This window comes from Malus domestica, chromosome 04 (assembly GCF_042453785.1).
Source record: "Malus domestica chromosome 04, GDT2T_hap1".
Lineage (NCBI taxonomy): Eukaryota > Viridiplantae > Streptophyta > Magnoliopsida > Rosales > Rosaceae > Malus > Malus domestica.
The window spans coordinates 3,105,938-3,130,477 of record NC_091664.1 but is presented as its reverse complement, the minus strand read 5'-3'; the positions used below and the strand labels follow the sequence as shown (position 1 = coordinate 3,130,477).

Below are 24,540 nucleotides of genomic sequence, written 5' to 3'. Positions count from 1 at the left end.
TTATGTGTATTGTGCTAGTTTTACAAAACAGTTCTTCAAAAGTCATTTTGTAAAACGTTACCAAAAGGCCGTTATAAACTCCTTTAAAATCTTGTTTGAATAAAAATGTTTTTTTTTTTTTGTGAACAAACGATATTATCTACACTAAGAGATGAAGAGTGGACTAAGCCTCACAATAAACTAGCAATAATGTGGTTCAAATTCGCCTTTGGCGAGAATCGAATCTAAGACCTCATGTATTTAAACTCTTATTATCCATTAAAATTCCAATTATATACACCCACTCTGAGATGCATTGGTAATCCATCTTAGGAATTAGGATGTGCTTCCTAACCATCCTAACAATGTCCAACATAGCTTTGCTTCAAGCACTTCTCCATCACCCACATGGATTGCAAAATCAATGATGCAGTCTCCAAAAAGTTATGCCAAAGGAGTCCACCTGCCGCCATAAACCCATCTTCATTCTTTTAACAGACCATTCAACGTCTTCAATTAGGGGAGTATTATTTTTATATTATTATTATTTTGATTAACTTGTTCTTTTATTAAATTGATCTACTTACTACGAATTCAACTGATCCTTTTTCAATGTTTGAGTCGAACGTGATATAACGCATTAAAGATGAAAACCCACAATTGAAAGCGATTCTTCTACAAACCCGCTCACAATATTCAAGCAGCAATGCAAGTAACGTCTAAAACACAATTTCAATTTTCGATATTTTTCCGGCCTCGATTGCATGAAGCATTCACCAATGTAGGTACTATGGTGATCAATTAAACAAACAAAAATAAAGACAAAGTTACAGTTCTTGCATAAAGTTTCGATTTAATAACATAAACAACGCAGAAGTCAAGAAAATAAATAAACCCACCATTTCCAATTAACCAATCTGTGAAAAAATAGATCCATCGGAGTTTTACAATAAGCAGCAAGCAACCCTTGGAGCTCTCTGCGTTCATGTCAAAACTCCCAACCCAATAAACCGATACCGCCGACGTTTTTTTTGCTATATATACCAAAACAAGATGAGGAACACAGGGGAAAGAATTGCAGACTTAACAAGAAAACAGCCATTAAATCACCCTATATAATGGCCAACATTGAAAATATTAGAGACTCGGAGTGCATGGAACCCTAGCTGGTATGCACAATAATAACGTATCGGATCTGAATCAACAATACCCTGTAGAAGAGAATCTCAACCTGAATAAATGGTATGCCTAAACCACAGGAGACTCGTGAACGAAAAAAGAAGAAACAAGAAAAGGACAACACAAACCGGTGGAGAAATGCGTATCCTACCACAGAATGGCCTGACTCACCGCACAATGACTAAAAGCCAAACCCAGAATTGACGTACCAGCTCCAGAGTTCCCCAAAATTTTGCATATTGTTGGAACTCATCAGACAACCGCTCCAAGTCCTTGAGACTCACCGACAACTGCGACCACCAAAGCAACCAAATACTCTGAATGGACCATCAACGACTTTGTTTCTCTATATTCCCGTTACTACATGAATGGAAGAGGCAAAGAAGAGCAAGGCAAAATTGATGCCACAACGAGAGATGCAAAATCATGAAGCTGTGGCAGCTGCTGCCTTCTCCATCTTCTCTTTTTCAATATCTGCTCTCCTCTGTTCAGCATGCTGTGCAACGCCATTTGCAAGAGCCTGATACTGGAAGTCCAGAGTCTGCATAAGGCTGTGAACTCTCAACGGATCTGATGCTTGCATGGCTTCACAAGCAACGCATAGGAAATAAGGAAACATGTCAGAAATGCCATAAATTTAAAAGTTATTCAACAGATAACATGGGAAGGACTGTCCACATACCCTTGACTGCATCAACAAAAAGGATAAAAGGGTCCACATCATCAATTGGTGACTGTAATTCCTCATCATCACTGAAATCATCGTCCGAGTCTGAGTCATATTCATCACTAGGGCGGAAAGACTTTGCCTGTAGCACCCCGCAAACAACAATCAATTAGCCAGCAGAGGATGCATAGCAAGAAAGAATAATGTGAAAACATGCAGTAAAAGAAAATACAATCACAACAGAAAATAAAAAAGCTCGTGACAATCTCTCAAGGGATGGAGGGGACTAAGCGCATCATTAAATTGCATGCATAAGGGTCCTATGGGACTGTTAGGCATCTTTATTGACTTAGTACCTGGGCAAGCACCAGGCTGGCCTTTCACAGCACACCTCACAAGGACTAAAATAATTTAAAGAAATTGAACTTGAACAAACATCAAGCATCGAGAATCACCTGAAAGCCCGACTAACTTGTTGTGATGCGAAAAAAGGGGAAAAGAAATTCAAATTTTGGGATGAGTTAGAAAGGTTAATTGCTCAGTCAATATTAGGCATCACAAACCAGTATAATGTGACAACACTACACAGCATGTTTAACTTCACCCTTACTCTCAAAAGATCATAAAAGATGACCACCATAGAATACCAAGTATTCTCTCTAAAAAAATTCTAATAAGAAAACAGGGCACACCTGTGCAGCTAACTTTTGAAGTTTAACGCTATCAACTTCATCACCATCCTCAGCATCAAGTCCCATTTCCTTGTCAGATCCATCACCATATTCATCATCATCATCAGTTGGGAAACCATCCATTTCATCGTCATCTTCTGGTTCTTCCTCCTTTGCAGCTTCTGCCAACACAACATTAATAAGTATCTAAAACTGATAGTAAAAAACTTACATGCATGAGCCACGCAAACAAAAGCTATAAATTAAAATGTAGAAGTAACATATTTTACTAGCTACAATGAAATGTATAAACACTCTCATTTCTAAATCTGAATTGTTCACATTATAAATCCAAATATTCCCATTCGTCAAATTAAATCACTGTCACACATTCCTCTCATACGTCATTTGTTTCAAGGATATTTAATCCAAGTGGAGATGCAACTAGAGAGTAAAAAATGGAATGAAATTAACAATAAGACTAAGATAACAATAGGGATGGGAGAGAATAAGGACAGAAAAATTATGAAAAGAAAAGTAAGTGGCTTCAAGCTTACATGTTTTTCATAACAATTATAAAAGCGATAATCTAACAGATATATTCATTAAAATTTCAAAGTGAAAAAAAAGAGCGATTTATTGTGGACAAGTCCAAGGAAGAAAAATGGAGGATTAAAAGAAATTAAGTGCATATGAAGGACAAAAGCTCACAACGAAAAAAATGGAGGCCTGTATTAGTATATAATCTATATAGTTAAGAGGGAGAACAGACCTGCAACTTGTTCCTTGTACGCAACTAGGAGATCAAGGGCAGCCCTGAAAACACGGCCCAATGCCTCCCCAGGCAACAGTTCAGCTGGGAGTGTCATTAATGATGTCAAACCCAGACAGCATACTTTTTTGTCATGTTCCCTGCAATGAAAAACTCAATCACGCTCTACAACAAACACTTCCAGAAGGAGCAATACCAATGTGAGCATTCACATACAAGACAGGTAAACACATGGAAACAAACTCAGTTCGTGGGGCAACAATATGTGAAACAAACTTCACAATACCAATGTGAGCATTCACATACAAGACAGGCAAGCACATGGAAACAAACTCAGTTCGTGGGGCAACACAATGTGAAACAAACTTCACAAATTACCTCTTAAAATTGGCACGCACACCACTTTTCTTGACCTGTTGCAGCATCTGGAACCAAAGATTAAAGATCTCTGTTGCAACACCCAGGTTCTGCAATATGCTGAGCGCCAAAGCTGCGTTATAGTACAGTGCATCCGCAATCTGCCAACAGAAAAAGAAAACGATTAATAACATATATACAAAGGCTCCGACGGTTGTCATTATAAAAGCTTTAAATGGCCAGTTTACAATGTCATATATAATAGAAAGTTCTGAATGGGTATCACCATCACTTATGGCATTGCAGTCATACAATAAAAGGAAAAGGCTACACCTTGCTCATGTAGAAACTGCAGCGGAGCTTCTTTTACTTATGTCAATTTGTTAAGCAAATTTTTTAGAGAAACAATAAAGCCAATGAAACATTGTCCACTGACAATTAAAACCACTTTCTGCAGACATGTCCTTATTGTGAGAGCAATACTTATCATGTCAGGTTCCAACCAACATTCAGTGGCTTCATTATTTTAATGGACTAATATAAGAGTTTCTAGGTCCATGATAATATAAATCCATGTTACATATGGGTTGAGACTGCAGTAATAAAAAACCAAACAAAATAAGAAAATGTCTGAAAACGTCCTATGTGGCGAAAAGCACTCATTTTATCGAACTAATAGACTGGGTCCAGGGGAAAAATTGATATGGCTAATAGCTACGATGACAGAAATAATCTAGAATGTCTACTTTCCTCTAAGGCACAGATCCACTAGGCAGACATAAGACTTTAGAGAAGATTTAAAATGAGAAATACAGAGTTGATGTCTGGATACTTACCACTTCAATGAGAAGGCATTTCAAGTACGGCTTCTCAGATCGGCGTAACCGCTCAACTGTAATTCTAAGGTACGGTTCAACCCATTGATCAACCTGCCCTCTGCAGTTCTGAAAAACTACTTGAATGAGCTTTGGAGCAGGCTCAATATCACCGTCTTCCATATTTTTATCTGCCATGATCTGAACAGAACAAGGAGAATGCACAAATCTCATCAACAAGAGCATAGAGACCGTATTTCGATAAATTGCAATCACCAGAGATATTAAGGGTCTTCTTGGTTGCCAATAAATATCTATTAGACCAACTGAAATTCACAATAGGATCTAACCATATGAAATCACTAACTTAATTATCACATTAACTCAAGCAACTTACAAAAGTCAATTGAACAGGATTAATGACCGAATATCTTCTTAATTGGGACAGTTCGAGGGTTACCATCTAGTGTTTTATTAATTTATGAACTGTTCCATTCACTAGATGGTTGCTTAAATAATATAGAAATAAAGTGCACGAGACATATTCTATATGTATTCTTCAGTCTAACAAGAATATAAAAACTTGGTAACATAAAGGAAACTCACAGCTGCAATCATATTCCAAAGGCCTTGCTGGTAGTCTGGTTCTTTACAAGTGAGGAACTGTGCTGTCCCCCTGGATATGTAGTTATCCAAAGGAACCAGAATATCTGCAGGGGAACAAATAATATGAGTCGTGTATGGGAAAGAAAAAGAGTACATCAGTCCATAATTGCATGAACCATCAAAAGTTCCACTTACATAATGATTTTTTATATCCCACACCCCCCCCCCCCCCCCCAAAAACCCCAAAAAAAAAAAAAAAAATGAAAAAATCAATGTTGTACATCCATGTTAAGCATTATGTACAGTGGCATTGTTTCATTTTACAGGTTCAAGTTTCTCCTAAGGTTTCTTTAATTGCTTTTTTATTGTTTGCATCAAGAGGAAATGGTAGGTTACTAGTTATACACTATAGCATACTGCAATAGGAACTGCAAGCCCAAAAACAATAGCTTCTGCCCAGAATATCCTAAGATGAGATAATTATCACAAAAAATAACAAAATTATAGAACATGAAGCAGGGAATCATGGAATGATACTATTTGTCTTGTGCTTTTGTTTCATGCAAAATTGAAGTTTTAATGCATAGATCTTGAAAATATGAGACTAACTTGGAAAGAAATCAATAGCCCATTCTGCCAATGCTTCCATCATCAATGGCCAGAGACTCCACATATCTAAAGATATCGTTGGAGAGAAAAATGTCATATATGATACAATTTCCAACACTTCTTCAAAAACCTCTGCAAGGGAAATCATAAGAGGGGTGTAGACCTGTTAGTCTTAATCAACAATGTGCATAACACCAAAGAAAGAGAAATCAGGTTTCTTAATCACGTAAGATCTTACAAGTGTTTTGAACTGTAATAACAAAGATCATTAAACTAATCTAGAAACGTACATTGTAAGTTTCTTGAATTGTAAAAAAATTCAAAGGAGAGTTATAAATCAAATTGGACCTCAGAGAAACAAAGTTTTTATTTTCTGACTTGAGGGGATTTTAAAGGAACAGAATACCCAAGAGCTTTTTTACTATTAGTTAAAAACTGCCATATAAAGCATTGACGAAGTTCAAGATGAAGGATACACCCATCAAGCAGTGTTCTGTTTTATATAACAGTGACCTCAACCCTAGTGAAAGCAGTGAAACATACAGTTTTTGAACTGGAGTAAACAGAAGTACTAGATATACAAGACAAAGGAAAACAAGTATCATTCAAACCTTGGCCATCAGTTGTCAACATCCTGCGCATTATAGGAAGCAAAGTTGGTTCAACTTGAACGAAAAGGTGAGGAAGCCGGCTCACTGACTCAAGAATGGTGCTAATAGCACGCAAACAACCAACTGCTGCCAAAGCACCAGGATCATCAACATCATCATCAGCTTCAGCTGTATTCATACACCTCCAAAATGCAGCTGCCTGCAAACAAGTAAACAACAGAATTATGCAAGCACATTTGAAGATGAAGCAGAAGTACTCTCAAAAACACCGACAAGTAAATATTACCAGATTTTGGCACAGACCAAGAGCATAAGGTGCCATTTCCTCCCCGAACTTGTCCACTATTGTCTCCAGAGTAAAGACAAGATCCTCATTTTCAACCTCATTCATGAGCTTGAAAAACTCTGAACAGAAAAATTACACATTGGGTAAATCTCATGATGATTGTTAATGATGCAAACAATGTTTTCTATCCCACATACCATCAAGAAGCTGCGGAAGAATTGGCCGGATCTCATTCAAATCTGCACAGCATACAAAAAAAAAATTCACACACAAAAAGAAGACTACATGAATGCGTGTGTGTGTGTGTGTGTGTGAGAGAGAGAGAGAGAGAGAGAGAGAGAGAGAGAGAGAGAGATGTAGCTATGTACCACTGCAAGCTTCAACAAAAGAGCGTAATGCAAATACTGAGTCAACTCGAACAGGAAGTTCTGGATCTCGCATCCCCGAGACAACACTATGCAATGCCTTACGAAAATTGTTCGAATCCGAGAAGTTAATATGAGCATACTGTCCCGCAACCCAGGCTGCCTAATATTCATTTCATAATGAAGGATAAGAATACCTTTTTAACAGAAAACAGAAAGGTACAATGAATGCATATAAAACTCTACAAAAGGGAAGAAGAATCAAGTACATATTAAAGTCAAAACTGCTGCCAAGTGTAAGAATAAATAAAAACTGAGCATCTACTCTCCTCCATTAATTTACAAAGGGTTCAACAAAACATTAAGAACATTTGTGAAATGAAACAAGGAAAACCAAAGACTGTTGCACAGAAATTATCACGACTGACGAGCATTGTTGTCACTATTATTAAAAGCTCACTCTCCCTTGCTGGACAAAGAGGCTCCAACATTTTCACCACCAACTTTTGATAAAAGACTGAGAAACAGAGAATGTTCTATGGTTCACTTAAAATCGACTTACTATTTTCATTTAAAATCGATCTACCAATAACTCCCTCTATGATGCACATGCATTGTATGAGCACCTTTCTAATATATTGATTTGTGTGCGAAGGATGTATAATTCGAGTTTCATCTAGACAAAGTAGCAAGTGTTGACAGGTTCTTGTCTGTCGTTGTGCAACACTCTAGTTTACGCCAATTTCTAATACCACGTGGACCTCTTTTGAGATTTTATGGATAAAGAGAAATAAAAGATTCTTGATTATGGAAAGATCAGATGTCAGTTCAAGGATCCTTAGGGTCGGTGTTTCAAGAACACTAGCATGTCACTGTCCACCTCATTTTCATATGCAATAATTTCTTGCATGGGTGCAACAAGTGGAGAGTCTTAATAAAGATCTATAGAATATCATGGAGGTGCAACATAGCCAGAAAAATAAAAAACCAACACAATTATTGTAAGAAATACAGAAAAGGAATTTCACGTAGCAAACCTTAGCTCTAAGATGGCCAACAGGACTGCTAAACTCGGGGAATACATGTTGCACCAACATACGCTCAAGTTCAGACTTGTAGGGTTCAGTTTGTTTCAGTTTGTCGCAAAGTGATCCAATAGCAAGAAGAGCACCATCTTTTTGTCGATATGGCTTATATTCCACTGGTGCTTCGTCATACCTGGATCAAGAAATAAAAAATTTAAGAGGAAAAAAATGGTCAATGTTAAGTCACCAATACATACGTATCATATTCAAAAGATAACGAAAAGCTACCTCTTAAAAACCTCCACAATGAATTGAATGAACTTGTGAAGATTTTCCTTTCCACGTTTTCTAACCAACTCACTCACAAAATCCATGGAAGCTGTCCTTGGACTATACAAGTCTTCAATGATATCTGCACCAACAAGAAAACGAATAAACCACCAATGAAGCAGAGATCTGCAAGTAATAAAACAAGAGTTTGAAAACTGACCATAACCCTTTCTCACATATTCATGTGGGTCTTCATCCCAAAGCCTTAGATCATTATCATTGAAACACATAAGGGGAAAAACAATCTCGAAAAGAAGAACATTAAGTCGAGGTTGCATCAGATTATACATGCTATTCTTCGAGATACTGCATATATAAACAAATGAAAGGAGGTTAGGGAGATACAAAAATGTTCCGTACATCTCCACCATTGGAGCAGTACTATAAGCAAATCATAAGTTAATTAACACAAAGAACATCGTCGTATACAGAGAATTCATATCGAAGGTTGACAGATCCAATACAACAGAAACCATTCAACAATATAAGTATTAACAAATTTTTTTCTTTAGGGATTATACATTAGTAATTAGTCACATGAAATAAGCTCACTTCAAAAATTAGGTTTTCTTTCTTAGTGCAACACCATGAAAAATTCAAGTACATTCAATATTCATAGGATCACAGTAATTTCAAAATTAAAAGGGGATAATAAAATGGAAAAGTAAACGATCAAGTCATATTTTCCGAATATTCAAGAATAATATGCTAAAGTGCATCAAGGAATAATAAGCAATGAAGTGGTGGTGCTAAGGTTCTCTGTTAGAGGATACAAATATATGCACCAGATTATGCGAAGTGTCAACTGATTAGGAAAGGAGTTATAGTTAGTTAGTTTATTAGAGAGTTGTTACATTATTGTTAGATTAAATAAGTGAGTAATTGTAATGACTTTCTCATTAAGGGAAATGTATCAGAATTTTACATTTCTTCTTCTCTAAGCTTTCCCTCTCTCTAAACTCAGAAATTACTCCTCTCTCTAGCCTTCTGTGCTATGTTCTACATAGCAGGCTATAAGTAGAATCAGGACCTATTAGCACAACTTTGAAGTTTTCCATAACGTTATGGAACCATGCTCACAAAATCTGGTACATTAAAAGTTCCAATTTTGACATGAAAATTTATTTTAGTCAAGAGATATCAATCCTGTTGGAGTTCATTGAATTTGTATTGGACACACAAAAAGCATCACATTTTCCAAATGTTTCAGAGGTGTAACGAAAAACAATACATTACCGAAAACAAGTAACTTTTCCACATCATACATCAAAACCTCATGCTCAATAACCCAAAGTTGGGTTTAAAGCATACTCAGAACTACCAGTGATCTCCCTTGTGCATGAGTTCTCCGTATCCAATAGAAATTCATTAGACATTTGGGACTATATAAATCACAAAAAATAATTGCTCAACTCCGTTTAAGTTTTGGCCACCTTCCTATCCATTAAATGAAATTTAACAAAAAAAAGATCATTAAATTTCCAATAAAAGAATAAATACACCACCAGACAAATAAAATGCAATCAAATAGGACTTAACCCATGAGGAAAAAAAATTGCCCACCTATTGCTTAAATACTGAAGAACAAGATTGATAACTCTGTCAGGTAAGTAGCCACCAGTTCGGATCACATTCAACAAATTTAAGTGACACTCCAGAATCTTCCCTGCATAATTCTTCTGAAACATTTGAGCAAATGCTTTGTTTTCTGGTTGTTGAATTTTTAAATCTCCAAACCTAGAAACAACAATACAAAATGTGATATGCTTACATCGTGATCCCTAGTTCTTATTCAGTTTTAATTTGATCTAAAACTTATTCTAGAAGAAACTTATCTAAAAATTTACCGAGTGTACAGGCGATTCAAAATGTGAACAGTCCATTTCTTCACTTTCCACCACCCCCATGCTTTTCTAAGATCGGGATCTGAAGGCTGGCCTTCAGAAGGAACAGGTCTCTCCAATATGTTTAAGAAAAGCATCATCCAAGCATTAAACACGTTTGCATCAAATAGTTGCTTTGGAATCTCCAGCTGAGAAAAGGCACCAAAAAATGATACATATAAAAGTTAGTCTAATATTTATTTTATTCTAGTGAACATATCATGATTCCTTTGACCTTTATGTCCAGAACGTACATATATGGATGACCAGAAAATTTTACAGATAAGCTTGATCAAATCTGCTACTTCCAGTGATGGGTTGGGAATTTGGACAAGCCTATTGAATATATTTAGCAGAGCTGGGAATGTTTCCTCAACAATGCGATAAACCGGTGTCCTCTCCTCATCAGATTTGAACCTAAGAATATAAAATCACTAGTTAAACTTCAAAAGTAACTCTGAAGATACATATTACACAAATATAGAAAGTCAAGGCTTTCTGTTAGTTATTTCATCAATTCAAAATACTAGAAAGATGACAACTTAATCAACGCAACAGTTCTCCATATGTAAAACTATGGATCAATTTGAAGGTCTGTTTACTTACAGACAGACAGTGGTTTCAAGTTACAACTACCCACTAAACAAACTAGATTTTTTAGAATATAACTTCAACACAGAAAAATTGAAGAAAAAAGCTTAAAAAGTGAGAACTTGTGAATTTTTCAACAGTACAGAACTTTTGATCTGCATAGCAAGTAAAACTTGGATATTGTTTCCTGAAATATTAGAATTCTGCATTGCATAAAATATATGCACAACTTTGATACTCATTCTATTCATTTTGAGCAGATCAAATTAGTAATATAAACTGTAATTGCACCGAGTAAAAAGCAATACAATAGAGAAGTAATGATGTGAATTAATAGAACTAGATGAAAGAATGACAGGCAATTCTCAGAAATTGGAATGAAATAATATTGGCCTAGTTTATATTCATAAACCCTAACCAACATGTTCCCCTAATCCTATATTTTTAAAGATTGGGTGGACTGAATCAACTCCAAACTTTCATCACAGCAGTGACAATTTCACAATGTCCATGCATCACTTTGCACATCAAGATATGTGCATAGACCACACACCCACAAACATGGTTACAAGAACAACAAGGAACTTATGAAATAGTCATCATGTGACTAAATAAATTTGGGAAATTTTGAATCCTATATTTTTTCTAATGAACAGTAGATAGGTTGCACACAATATAGGAGAACAAAGTGAGTCAATTATATATGTCACAAACAAACTACATGTTCAAAACCATTGGCATGCATCACATAGCAAAACTAGCTAAGCTTGTAGCTTTTTTTCAGAAGGCAATGCAGCTGTTTATAATAGCCATTAAACTAGGAATTATTTCAAAATAATAGCAGAAATAACTTAGCATACTCATATTTTCTAGAGAGAATCCGCAAAACAAACAAAGCTCCATAGACTTGTTGATCTTGTAAGTTATGCTTCACCCAGTCTAAAAGGCGTGGCCACTGCTCGGGGTAATCAGCATGAATAATTGTCTTCAGGCACTCACCTAGCTGTACCCTGTAGAACATGACTTTGAGATTTGACATTGCCAGCAAATAAGAAGATAAAGCCAAATATTATTCTACAGCACATAATATTACAAAGGAGCTAACAAACTAAAACTACTGAGAAATTTTATGTCTCTGCACTCGCAGACATAGTGGTTTCATTGACCTAGTTATGCACACATCTCAACTAAAGTAACTGAAAACGGTGAACAAAATAGCAAGTACCTTAATAATGGGGGAACCTGTGTGACAAAGACTAGAATGTGATCCCTCACCACGTCTTTATCACTCTGTGATATCTTCTGCTGCACATCTACATCAACACGCAAAGAATAAGCAACTGCCAACTGGATTGAATCACCAGTGGGCATTCGATACTAGCTAAATTCCACACAATCATTGCATACCAGGATCAAGAGGTGACCAGTTCTTTGCAATGAAATTCTTGAAATGGATGCTGCCAACTTGCCGCACAGCCATGTCACAATTGCTGTCCACTATAATTTGCAACATTCTCACCAAATGCTGTGGTGTATACTGAAACTGCAATACACAAAACCCCAATATTAACAACTCCATCGAAGAAAATACAGCAGTAAATTTAAAAAATAAAATAAAATAAATCCTTAACTATCCACTTCAGTTGCAAAAATACTTTCGAGACCTTCTCCCATTGCAAAGTAAAAAGGTGTTTATCTAAATAGTGGAATTGAAGTGTTTTTTGTCTAAAACGTAATCTTATAAAACAGAAAAATAAATAAATAAATGGTTTCTCATCAACTAACCTCTGGTAGTATGAACATATGCATTAATTACGTGTGGGATTTTGTTTTCTTCCCAATCAAGAAGTCAATATACAGCTCAAAACCAAATATAAATCCGAAATAAATAGTTCTCTCTAATAATTTCTCAGAACCAATTCTCCTCACTGCTCAAAAGCAAGTAAAGGTATCGAATTGCAAAATCAAGTTCAATTCTCATCACAAAAATTCCCAACTTTGCATCAAATTACACCCAATTAATCGAAAAATGGCGAACAGCTTCAGTACAAGGCAATACTCAAGGAATTTAAGCCAACCAAATGGTGTATATACCTGATTGAGGCTCTGCTCGGCGGCTTTCCGCTCATCGGGATTGGTACTGAGAGCAGCCTGTAGTATTACAGCGAGGCTGGGAAGATCCATAGCTGACGATTGGAGCACCAATTCGGATCAAAACTCGACGATCAGAAATTGATGCGAATCAATCCAAAACCCTCGAGGGGAAAAGGCATATGATATGCGAACGGGAATGGGGAGAGAAAGTGTTGACGACTTACTAGGGTTTAGACAGACTCGAGGAGAGAGATAGCTACGGAGTGTGCTGCTATTTAAACCACTAGGGTTCTTGCGGTTGTTGAACTCACGTACCAATATATGAAATCCGTACACTCATTTTTATTTCTTACGCAACTCTTTTAATTTTCGATCGTCGAATCAAATAAATTAAAGAAGATTAATAGTAGAAAATTAACAAAAATGTATTAAAAAATAAAAATAGATGTGTAAGTAACAAAAGTGGTTTTTTGTTAAAATAAACAATACCGAAAACTTTTCGTTAAAATTGCCAATACTATTTGATTTAGATGTAGTGGTTATTTTGGGTTGGAAATGATAGGTGAAAATACAAAAGTGACGAGTTTTATTTTCGAATTTTATGATTTGACGAGTTGAATATTAATTTATTTTCACATTTTTTAGTGTAAATATATCTATGTATGAAAAAAGGTTATTGACACTCGTTTAGGCAATTTGATCTTGCTTTTTATATAAATAGCTTTTAATATATCTTGAGAATAATCTGTTGTAAATTTGTAATTTTTAACAGCGTTATGAGCAGGAAAAGCAATGTCACAACTGCAATATCCCATCTCGAAATTTTTTATTTATTTATTTTACAGTTTTGGAACAAACGATTTGAATAGTGATTTGGTCATTTTAAATTTCACTTTGGTGTTTGGAGATGAGTTTAGAATGGGTGGATAGAGCCCGATCCCAATCTTACAAGCGTTAGGCGAAGAAGTTACGAGCATTGGGAGTGGCGGACGAAGAAGTTACGAGCATTGAAAGTGACAGACGTTTTGGTATTTTGGACTTACTACAAGTAGTAACTTTCTGTTTTTGGAAACTTGCTAAAATAAAAAACTTCCTAATTTCAGAAAATTCACCCAGAGCCACCGACATGTGGGTGGGAAGCCATGACCCGTTCCCTTTGCGATTTCTGACTCAAATTCTGGCCATATTCAACATAATTGGTTGACACCACTACTACCAAATTGAAGCTTTCACTCCCCCTACAAGGCCCACCCAAGAATCACCTTAATAAACCACCACACGTGACGGTGCGAGGGCGTGAAGTTCTAATGTTTCTAACCATTCTGGTGGCTCTTATCCATTGGTCGGCAAATCTACACAGCAACGACCGACGCCACCTCTCGGATTTGGGTCTTGTAGCCCTCCATCCCTGGAGTAAAACCAAACCAACCCAGGCCTTATTAGACCATTGTAGGCGGTGACTCAACACCGTGAAATTTATTGCACATGCGACTTTTATTGGTAAAATTGGACGTCTTCCGTCTACTTTTGGACTTCGTCGCAGGTATAAAAGTACGATTATTTGATTTTTGGGATAATTATACAACTTTACGATTTTTGAAATTAACGACAATCCGACCGTTAGATTGTTGTACAATTTTGTGATCCTGCTATTTATTAATATTCAAACATTTGAGAACTTGTGGATTAGAAACCTGACATTCGAATCTTCTGGATTCGATAATCTTCAATTGTTGACTCTAACAGGGCCTACTTTGAGCGACGGTTGACTTTTTTTGTGTGTTGTAGAGGCTTGATGGAGCTTAGCTGGTTCATCACAATGATGTATTGTCCTCGATTAACGTGCATCTCGAGCATTATGACTATGACTCATTTTGCGTGTCAATTTTGATAAGATTCCTAAGTGAAGTGTTGTGTACAATATTACGTTCTACCAGAGTATTGTTGACTCACTTAGGATATGAGATGTCTCAGTGACATGCACATGGTTTTGCGTGCACATTAGTTTGCATGACGCTTTTGTAGTGGTTATTCTGGAAGTGCGCAAGACTCGAGGTGAATGGACTTTAATATTCTATGATAAACTATTTTGCATATGAAAGGTTCCTTTGTTATATACTTTGTGTGTATAGCATGGGTTTACAAATGTGTTATTACCGAGTTGTCAATCTGCTTTGAGAAATGATATATATGTATGTTTGAAATGATTGCAAACTGAGAGGGCTCGCAGATAACTATTGTGGTTGTATACTTTCTTTCTAGCTGCATGTGTAGGTTTGGAACCCTAGATTTATGTTATCAGATTGCCATGAGAAAGTCTAGGACAAAAAACTATGCTCGTATTGCCATGAAAATTGTTGGAATGCAATATCTATATATTTATGTTATCAGATTGCCACGAGAAAGTATGAAATCCAATGTCTATATATTTCCGTTATCTGATTCTGTATGTGCATCGGGAATGAGGAATGTTGCACCTTTTTTGTCATTTTTCATTAAAACTTGTTGATGCACAAAACCGGAGGGGTCTTCGAACAACGTAAATCTGACCGTGAATCTGCAAAAAAGTAAAGAACACAAGATGTATCGTGATTCACCCCAATGTTTGGGCTACGTCCACACTGATGTTGATATTGTTTCACTCTGAATGGTGAACATACAAGAAAGCTAGAGGCATTGTGCTCTCTAACCTATTTTCTCTCTTCCCATGGTCTGAAACTTGACCTCCCCTAATGAGGAGAGTGAGGAGTCATTTTATAGAATAAGGGCTCATCACTTATTACATATTTGCCCCTTCATTTATTACATAATTACATTTGAATCTCCCGAGTATTTATACGAGATCTAAATACGGAGGCCCTAAGTATTATACAAACAACACTAAAAATTTTGAGAACTTTTCGTTAGTTTTCCTGTGTTTTCTTTTGTGATAACTTGGTATTTTAGATCAACCATATGACTATTTGAATCTGTTGATGTTGATTTAGTTAAAGCACTCTAATTAGGATTAAATTTGAAAGTGCATGTATTTAGTGATTTGCTTATACATCTGAAATAGGAGTTGACCACGGTGGTGAACTTTTGTGTTAATAACTCGTTGATTGATAAATATGGTTGAATGTTATACGTATATAAGATGGAATTCACGTCATGCATTGCAATTATGAGAGGCATGAGTCGTGTGAGTTACATGGGGTTGCATCGTGATGGATTGGTGTATTGGAAAGATTGGATCCAATTTTCTTAGAGGACAAGGTTTTCGGTAAGCTGATCGTCTGTAAAGACAATCTTCATGTGAGGGACGACTTGGCGACCGAGAGATCAGAATTGTGATTTGAAAGAGCAATAGCAAGTGAGCGAACGTGCCATGGGTGGTAATTCATATAACAAGACACTCGAGGCCAAGACATGGTATGAGACGTGAGAGTGTTGTGTGCTTTGGTGTGTGGATTAACAAGAATAGAGGCGGGAATGAGAGAACATTCATGCATAAAGAAACAGAAATAGAGATAGAGAAATGACGGCCTTCCCTGCCCCCACTAAATGTAAATGGTAGTGTGAGGAGGTACACTTTTAGCATTAGATGCGGCGTCGTGGAATCTTGTACCTCCTTGCACTACTCGTTTTAGTAGCTGTGGTTGGCTATTTCCCTTAGGGTAGGCCTTTCTGTAAAACTTTGGCATCTTTGCCCGGATAATGATATATCTCGTCTACCAAAAAAAAAGAAACATAAAAAGAGAAATTTGCCGCACCCATCATATTCCGTCTTAATTTTCTGTTTAAAAGTTGTAAAAGTACTCTAAACTGTTATTAGAAAATATAATTTTAAAGCCCCTCTCCCCTCCCTCGGTCCCGCACTGCCCCAGCCCTCAGCCGTGATCAAACCACTGCCAGCCCCCTTCCTCGAGCTATCATTCCGATACAAATTGTAATATTCGACACATGATCAATGGGAATGTCTTTATTTTACCACAGAAGAGCATAAGATGGTTTATTTGCATAAAAGCATATCAGTATGGTACACTGAAACGCTGTCGGAAACATGACTGATTAGTAAGCAGATATACGGACAATCTGAACGTTAGTAGCCTTCTAACGAGCAGGAAAATTTAAAGAAAAACTAATGAAAATAGCTTGAAAATTTTAAGTTTTAACGATAAAGACAAAATAAATGGTAAGGTAAATAGTACCAGGATTGACTTTTTAGTATAAAAATATGATTTTTTGTTAAAGTGAACAGTACCGAATGCTTTTCGTTAAAGTTTCCAAAATTTAATTGGTAACAGTGGACGAATCATTGTTCCCGTTATACAATGTTCTTACAAAGCTCAAAATTTATTTTAACATGCATTTTACTACATTGATGATTCCATAAGAGGCAAACAATCAATAAATTGAGTATAACAGCTTATTTATTTGCTTATGTACACAGAGGAAAGCACACCCGAAGTCCCGCTTTAGCTCACCATTCGCCGCTCAAGCACAAAATTATAAACTCCTACTCCATCTGACCTGCTAGAGCTGCATTTTCATCATCAGGATCTAGCTCTTCCTCTACACTTTTGACCTACAAATGCAGACATCTATGTCAAATAAACACAAATAAAATGGTCATATTTTGTCAGCATCTATTCAGAAAGAGCATCAGAGAGAGAATCACTTTATGGTCTCACTCCTCTAATAAACAATACAAATTTTAGAAAGATTTTGGAAGAACTTGTCACTCGGTTTTCTTATAGTTCTTGTGCTCGTTAAGAAGTGGAAAAAAGTACAAAAACTCTATCCTTATCATATTATATTCAAAAAGCTGCAGTTATACTGATATAGAGGTCTTAACATGTACTGAATTTCATCCATACATGTCAAAGTTAGATTGCCTCCACACCCCAAATTCGGTATGTACCAAACTTCTTTGAGAATAATAGGCCATGAAGAAAATGGCTTTGTAAATTAAATCAATGAAATTGATAATCTAGTAAAGGCAGGGATCATAAGTGAAGCTTTGAGGACTGAAGGAGGTTATCTTAAGACGAGTACCAAAAGAAAAAGTTTCTTGAACAATAAAACCTAACTATAAATGAATCAAAATGATGCCATGAAACTGTTTAATACGATATAAAGTGGTACTGGAAACAACCTGACTAATTAATTGCAGGACTGGCAGTATTTTCAACAAGATTCATCTTTCAACTCTTGTTTACCGTGTTTTCATATAGGAGGATCTACTAATCATAATTTTGTAATCTATTCCACTGCTTCTTGGTCTTCTTCTACAACAATCGTCTGGAGACTTTAATTTCAGGGGAAATTTGAACGACAGAATTTTCATATCTTTTGCCCTGTGTTCAAAATGCGTCTTATAATTCTAATAGGTCCAACAAGTCTTCTTGTACTAAGGTCTCCTAGAATTTTTCTTATAGATCTTTTCTTCATTCCCCGTTAGAAACTAAATTTGGTTGAAGACTGGTGCTACTTTTTCGGTCATCGAAATTTTCTAGTTTTTATTAATGGAAAGAAACAACAGAATTTCAAAGATAACAGGGATAGGAGAGGAGAAATTTTGTGTTTTAGAAGACTTGTCTGTTTAATTATTTTAGGGTCTACATTCCCTCTAACGGGTGATTAATCATGTACCATCATTTATCATACAGACAGATTCAAAGACAAAGAAATATATACATTCTTGAAAATGCAAGAAAATGGTTGGCATTTGTTACCTCAGGTACATAGTGCATGAGCATATTCTCAATTCCAGATTTCAGGGTGACTGATGAGCTTGGGCAGCCACTACACGCTCCTTGCATTCTCAATTTCACTGTTCCAGTTTCTCTAAACACAATTTACAAAAAGTTAAAAAAAATACACACAAAAAAAAAAAAAAAAAAAAAAGAGAGAAGCCACGCACCCAGAAATAAAAACAAAAACGAAAACGACAAAATGAAAAGAATTCAGGCATTTTCCAATATTAAAATTAAAAACAGTATATCAAATGAAGGAGAACAACTTACGGATCAAATCCCCTATACTCAATGTCCCCACCATCATCTTGCACTGCTGGTCGGATGCGAGTCTCCAACAATTCTTTTATCATTGCAACGATTTCTGAATCATCCTGCAAAGCAACCACCAAAATAGTTATATCTCAGATTTATGCACAAAAGAAATTAATAACATAACCAAAATTCCTTTTCTCATTTCTGCTCTTTCATACTGACACATGACTCTGTTCATCAGAGCCACATCCCAGTAAATAACAGAATATCACATCACTGTACAGACTTTAATGAATCATCTTGCATGTCCATTATAGCCTAGTAATGATAACCCATAACAATAACCAAAGAGTATCATCTGTAAACTCAAGCACGGATGATTGCTTGCCAAAGCAATCCCACATCTCTCAAGCATACAAAAAACACCTACGAAGAAATACAAAAATACAATCCAGAAGAGACCCCCTTGTGGAGCTAGTAAGGCAGCATTGGTAGTTAATAGGAAGCAACCACTCACACACAAACACAATTTTGAAAGGCAGCCATAATGATGAACTCAGACACCAAAAAGAATCAAATGCTGCATAAGTGCAAGTTTTGTCACTGTAGTTGAAAGTAATTTCTGTTTCCTTCTAACTCTAAAGCGCTGCACATTCTTTAAGGGTTTCTTTTTCTAATAGATAAGTTATCCTGCTCCTCGAAATATTTGAGATTCTTTTAGGATCTGTAAACTTGGCAGTACCATAGCACTAAAATAGGCAACGGGTAGCAGAATCAATAACAATTGAGGAATGATTGGCTACAAGCAGTGTTGGTGGGTTTGCTAAAGTAGTAAATCCTGCTTCAGACTTCAGAGATTACATTCTTAGTATTTAATACAAGAGATGCTGTAAAATAAAAGAGATTTAATATGAAGCTGCACAAACTTCTAACTGTAAGATTATCAAAACACTGATAATGGTTACAAAGTGAAACCACAACATTAGTTACTTGTGACAGTGCCTCAAACAAAAGACACAACACAAGGTTCCTCTTTGATGCTCCCCAATGTCTATTACACACTCGTCCTAATAAGACTTCACAAAAGACTGATTCTATACCTTGATCAACACCTAGGAGTTTCCTACACCAGATGGTATACTCCCACAGTCCCACTTGGGGTGACTTAATACTAGCATATCCAGTCTATGAAAGTACAATCTAATTATAACAAAATGCTAGTTAATTACTAAAGAAAAATGAAAATATCTTCAAAGTGATGGTAAAACATTGATCTAATCGTTCTGTTTACATGTTGGCCCCAAAACTTAAAAAGTTCACAGAGAGAAATTTGATGACATACTTCTTGAATAGCCGTGTCCATTGCTGATGCAGCTTTTTCGTCTAGAAAGAGTGGCTGCCCAGAAGAATAAAAATCCATGATTGCTGCAAAGATTTCAGGCTTCAATAGATCCCAAGAAGTATCTTCAGATTTTGTTACAGTAACGAAATCTGATCCATAAAACACTCGAGTGACTCCTGTATTAGGATCCCAGGTTAGATTTATTACTTCGTCAAACAAAATATTACTAAGCAACTAAATGTTTAGAATAAAAGAAGAAGTAAAAGATAAATTAAACCTGAAATAACAAAGTTCAATGAGTGGAAGAAAACTAGTAAGTAATAAAGTCCGCAGCAACTGGATAAAATTGTAAAAATGATGACTGTTCTAATTTCAAAGGATTCAGACAGAATCTACCAACACTCAATCCAATGGAAGGGTGGGTGGGGGTTGGGGTGGGGAGAAGTCAAATAGTGCCAAGTTTGCCCACATAGCAATTAAACCATATTTTGAAAGAGTATTTATGGCACATTTGAGAGTTACTTAGTCTATAACCTCCATTTCACGATTCTAGCCTGCACTGAAAACTGTTTTTTTTTTCCTATCCACATGTTCTCATGAATCATAAACAAGCTAAAACCACAATAATATTCATTCACTATTCAGAGAAAAAATAAATCTTACACAACAAAAGTAGAAAACTAAAGGCTCAGTCATAGATAACCAAAAAAAATGATTGCCATCCTTGAAGGCAATCCAAAACCAAAAATCAAGTGTTACATTTTTATAAGCACTACTCTTAAATACACAAACATGCAGGCAATCATTCTCATGAAAACAAAGAAATAGGATGACTATGCATACTTGTAAAGTAATGGCAACAACAATCTTACCATCAATTCCATAAAGGGCTTTGGCAAGTGGTGAATTCATGGCCGAACGAGCATTCGGGAAGTCTGCACTGCCAACTTCCATAACGGGCTTCCCAGGATAAAACATTAGAGATGCAGGGTTAGGTGTGGATTGAGTTTGGATAAACATGCTTCTCTTCTGCCCTGTGAAAAAACAGCAACTTAATGTAATTTAAACACTAAACATAAATCTGAAACTACTACTACTTTTTGTTGATGTTAATTAGGTAAAAAATTATGCAAGTGGCCCTTTACCACATTGATGGAAAGGTGTTGAGCACTTGCATGTCGGCGTGGGTTAAAACCCCGTTGGTGGCTAATCTAACATCTAATCTAACAAAATCTACTGTTCGAAAAAAAAAATTAGGTAAAATTTATGAATGACACAAAATTATGAGTAATCGTGGGTAAATGGCAGATTGGAATAGTAAAAATAACAAAGCTATAATCGTTTCATTTCCTTCATTTTCCAAGCGATTCGATAAAGGGTAAAAAAAAAGTGAATTAAAAATCGGAATTTCAATTGAAAATTGTAACATATAGGAAACTAACCGCCGAGAATGCCCCATTTCAGAGAATTGAAAGGAGATGCGTCGGAAAAGGGGGAGTTGTTGTGAGCCAGGTACGACGTCGTGGGAGCTGAATAAGCAGATAGGAAATAGGTTCGGCGAGAGATGAACTGGGTGCCATTGCGATGCCGAGGAGGTTGGCATCTTCTGTGAGACGAAAGACTTCGTCCAAGCAATCTTCGTAGCCCTCTCATCCCCGCAAGCTCTCTCTACCTCTTCGGTTATGGAGTTGAAGAACAATTCTCAGTAAGATGTATCAGACTAACGGAATTTGGGGCCAATTTGGGATTCTAGGGTTTCAACTTTCAATTGATTAGGGGATGATGAGACCCAATTACTATTAGAACGCTTTACGAAGCCCAAGCTGAGGCCCAATTGTGGTACTCCGTATCTTACCGTATTTCCTTCGTATTTCTTATGTATTTCGTTAGTCTTTTCCGAGCTATACAAATATTTTTTTTTTAGAGGCTAAAGTCCTTCTGCGAGTCTTTCTGGCTCTCAAAATTGGTTATTAATGAATTGTCATTCAGTATTACGGTCTAGTGGTATTCCTTTTTACTTAGAAGTGAGAGGTCTTAGGTTCGAATCTCATGGATGACAAATTCGATACCAAATTAGGGTCCATTGTTTGGCTTAGCCGAACTTCCCGTTCCTAGTGTAAAAATATCGATACAACAACAACAACAACAACAAAGCCTTTTCCCACTAAGTGGGGTCAGCTATGTAAAAAATATCGATATACTAAAAATATAAAAAAATAAAAAAAAATTATATATATGGTTATTAATGAATTTAAATATATTTCCTTTCTCTTTGTATTTTCTTTTCTCTCTTCTTCTCTTTGAATGGACAGATACTATCATTCTGATGCCAGAGCCAGTACAATGGGGACACCGGTGTAGTCGTTGGCGTCGGCAAATGCCACCACCGTGGTGGCTACCGAAATCAAAATCCCGCCACTTCCAAGCCGGCCGCCGTACTCCTTTACACCACCAACCCACTATTCCGATAATCCTTGAGCAAATCCTTCACCAACTGGCCAAGGTTGTTCCCCTATTTGAGCAACTATGGTACCACATATGTAATCGTAGTACTCCCTATTTTATCCAAATATCAATCTCCTATGAGATATTTCAAACCGACTTTGCAGACGATGGAAGGTCACTTGTCTTTGTTAGAATTTATATGTCCCACATCGGTAGAAGACTTGAAAACAAACTCTTAAAGTATAATTACATCACTTTAATTAATACAAATGCCTTTTGTATTAAAACTTCACACCTGACGGATTAAGCAGGTGGCCAAGTGAGGACAATATCGGTGTTATTAGAGTTGATCCATGACATGTCTACTTGAAATTTAAGATGATATCAGAACCAAGGAACGGGCCCATACATCCACGTGAACGGGTGGGTCCCCTTTGACCCCAAGCAAGCGGGTGAGCCCCGACTTGCATTTATAGAGTATAATACCTACGTAGCATTCTCATTTCAAGAATTTCATCACGAAGTTATGAAGTTGCATCTTAATTCAGGAACATCTCATATGCAACGAGATCTGCAAAATTGACACTATTGTCTCCCCAATGTAACCCACCAAAATTGTCCATAATGTTGAACAACTCTATTTCTCTAAATCAATATGTAATGATTAGTATCCAATTCATAATAAATGAACTACAGAACTAGTTTAAGAAGAATAATAAAAGGGAACTTTAACTAAAAGCTCCCGGTAATGTTCATTTTAATGAAAAATAACATTTTTACACTGAAAAGTCAATCTTGGTACTATTTACTTTACCTTTTATTTTGTCCTTATTGTTAAAACTCAAAGTTTTCAAACCGTTTTCATTAGTTTTCCTTAATAAAATTCTTGTTATTCCAATCAACTATGCCCTCAAATGAGCTCTTAACCTATTTAACTTAATATATTATTTACAACCGAGTGCTCTTATACCATTCCGTCGTACTTCAATTCGAAACCATAAAACTGCTTCTCAAATTAAAGGTTTAAATCATAAGATTTCTTCCTAACCCAAAAGTGATGTTCAAAATCTTGTCCATCTGATGCCTTCTTTTTCTCATCTCCATCTGAAAAACCACAACTGCCAACACGAGAGAGGATCCTCACCGGATCCTCTTTGTGAGGATTCCGAGGATCTTCCAATAACATTCGTTCATCGTACATCGTACGATCAGTTTTTGTTAGGTATTGTTTACATTCAATTTTAAACAAAAAAATTTACAATGATTTATGACTGCACAATGTACGATGAACGGATGTGATTGGAAGATCTCCAGGATCCTCACAAAGAGGATCCCGTGAGGATTCTCCTGGCTGCCAACACCACCAAGACCTAGACTTCCACCTATTTGAAGCTAGAACTATGTCACCTGCTTGTACACCTCCGACAAATCCCCATAGATTGCTCACAAGCTCCTCAGTTCTATATATAATGATGAATTGAATGACCTCCAATTTGATACAATGAGAAGAGAACATGTTGTGTTCTCTGTTTTCACGCCATAAGTCTTGAATAACTAGTTACACAAAAAAAAAAAAAAAACAATTAATCAAACAAATAATCAAATATTAATACTAGTATAAGAATTTAGGTTTTTACATCCTCACATGTAGCTGGAAGGGAGGCCGTAGGCCATACAGGTCATACCATTATGTTATGTTGTATGATACAAATCAATCTCCGTATGCAGATACATGAAGTTTCTCAGAGGCATCTGGTAGGTAGTGACACCGTAGTGTAGGGCACCCAAAGGAGACATTGAAGAGTCAACTCCTACCTCCCTGGGTGAGAGTACACGGTGGTAAGAGTGAGATATTATGGGCCCGATGAACACCTTGATATGTGTATGGGCCTGAAAGCCCAAGACCTATAGGGCAGACGG

At 36.4% G+C, this 24,540-nt stretch overlaps 2 protein-coding genes across 2 annotated transcripts; both read right to left on the bottom strand.

The window, feature by feature from the left end:
- Window positions 1–865: 865 nt before the first annotated feature.
- LOC103400649 (importin beta-like SAD2) lies at window positions 866–13,134 on the bottom strand. Its single transcript, XM_008339312.4, has 22 exons — window positions 12,841–13,134; window positions 12,154–12,289; window positions 11,972–12,059; window positions 11,607–11,756; window positions 10,410–10,572; window positions 10,120–10,304; window positions 9,836–10,009; window positions 8,433–8,578; window positions 8,231–8,354; window positions 7,955–8,135; window positions 6,921–7,080; window positions 6,750–6,791; window positions 6,553–6,671; window positions 6,267–6,465; window positions 5,656–5,787; window positions 5,047–5,150; window positions 4,462–4,641; window positions 3,647–3,786; window positions 3,269–3,408; window positions 2,518–2,678; window positions 1,841–1,967; window positions 866–1,743 (listed from the first exon to the last, which is right to left on the bottom strand). Exons 1-22 carry the CDS (start codon window positions 12,928–12,930, stop codon window positions 1,583–1,585), a joined length of 3,102 nt encoding a protein of 1,033 aa, XP_008337534.3. The 5' UTR covers window positions 12,931–13,134; the 3' UTR covers window positions 866–1,582.
- A 3,956-nt stretch (window positions 13,135–17,090) lies between these two features.
- LOC103400650 (nifU-like protein 4, mitochondrial) lies at window positions 17,091–21,995 on the bottom strand. The gene is made up of 6 exons (XM_008339313.4): window positions 21,618–21,995; window positions 21,048–21,209; window positions 20,176–20,351; window positions 18,849–18,952; window positions 18,558–18,669; window positions 17,091–17,407 (listed from the first exon to the last, which is right to left on the bottom strand). Exons 1-6 carry the CDS (start codon window positions 21,826–21,828, stop codon window positions 17,339–17,341), a joined length of 834 nt encoding a protein of 277 aa, XP_008337535.1. The 5' UTR covers window positions 21,829–21,995; the 3' UTR covers window positions 17,091–17,338.
- Window positions 21,996–24,540: the final 2,545 nt, after the last annotated feature.

Bases quoted from the DNA above. Each gene is read 5' to 3' on its own strand.
- LOC103400649 (XM_008339312.4), bottom strand. From the start codon at position 12,930: ATGGATCTTCCCAGCCTCGCTGTAATACTACAGGCTGCTCTCAGTACC. The intron at 6,792-6,920 runs GTACATAGCTAC...TATGCTGTGCAG, and splicing joins TTTTGTTGAAGCTTGCAGTG to ATTTGAATGAGATCCGGCCA. The intron at 3,409-3,646 runs GTAATTTGTGAA...TTTTCATTGCAG, and splicing joins GTGCGTGCCAATTTTAAGAG to GGAACATGACAAAAAAGTAT.
- LOC103400650 (XM_008339313.4), bottom strand. From the start codon at position 21,828: ATGAGAGGGCTACGAAGATTGCTTGGACGAAGTCTTTCGTCTCACAGA. The intron at 21,210-21,617 runs GTTAGTTTCCTA...GTTTTTTCACAG, and splicing joins GAAATGGGGCATTCTCGGCG to GGCAGAAGAGAAGCATGTTT. The intron at 20,352-21,047 runs GTAAGATTGTTG...ATCCTAATACAG, and splicing joins AGCCCTTTATGGAATTGATG to GAGTCACTCGAGTGTTTTAT.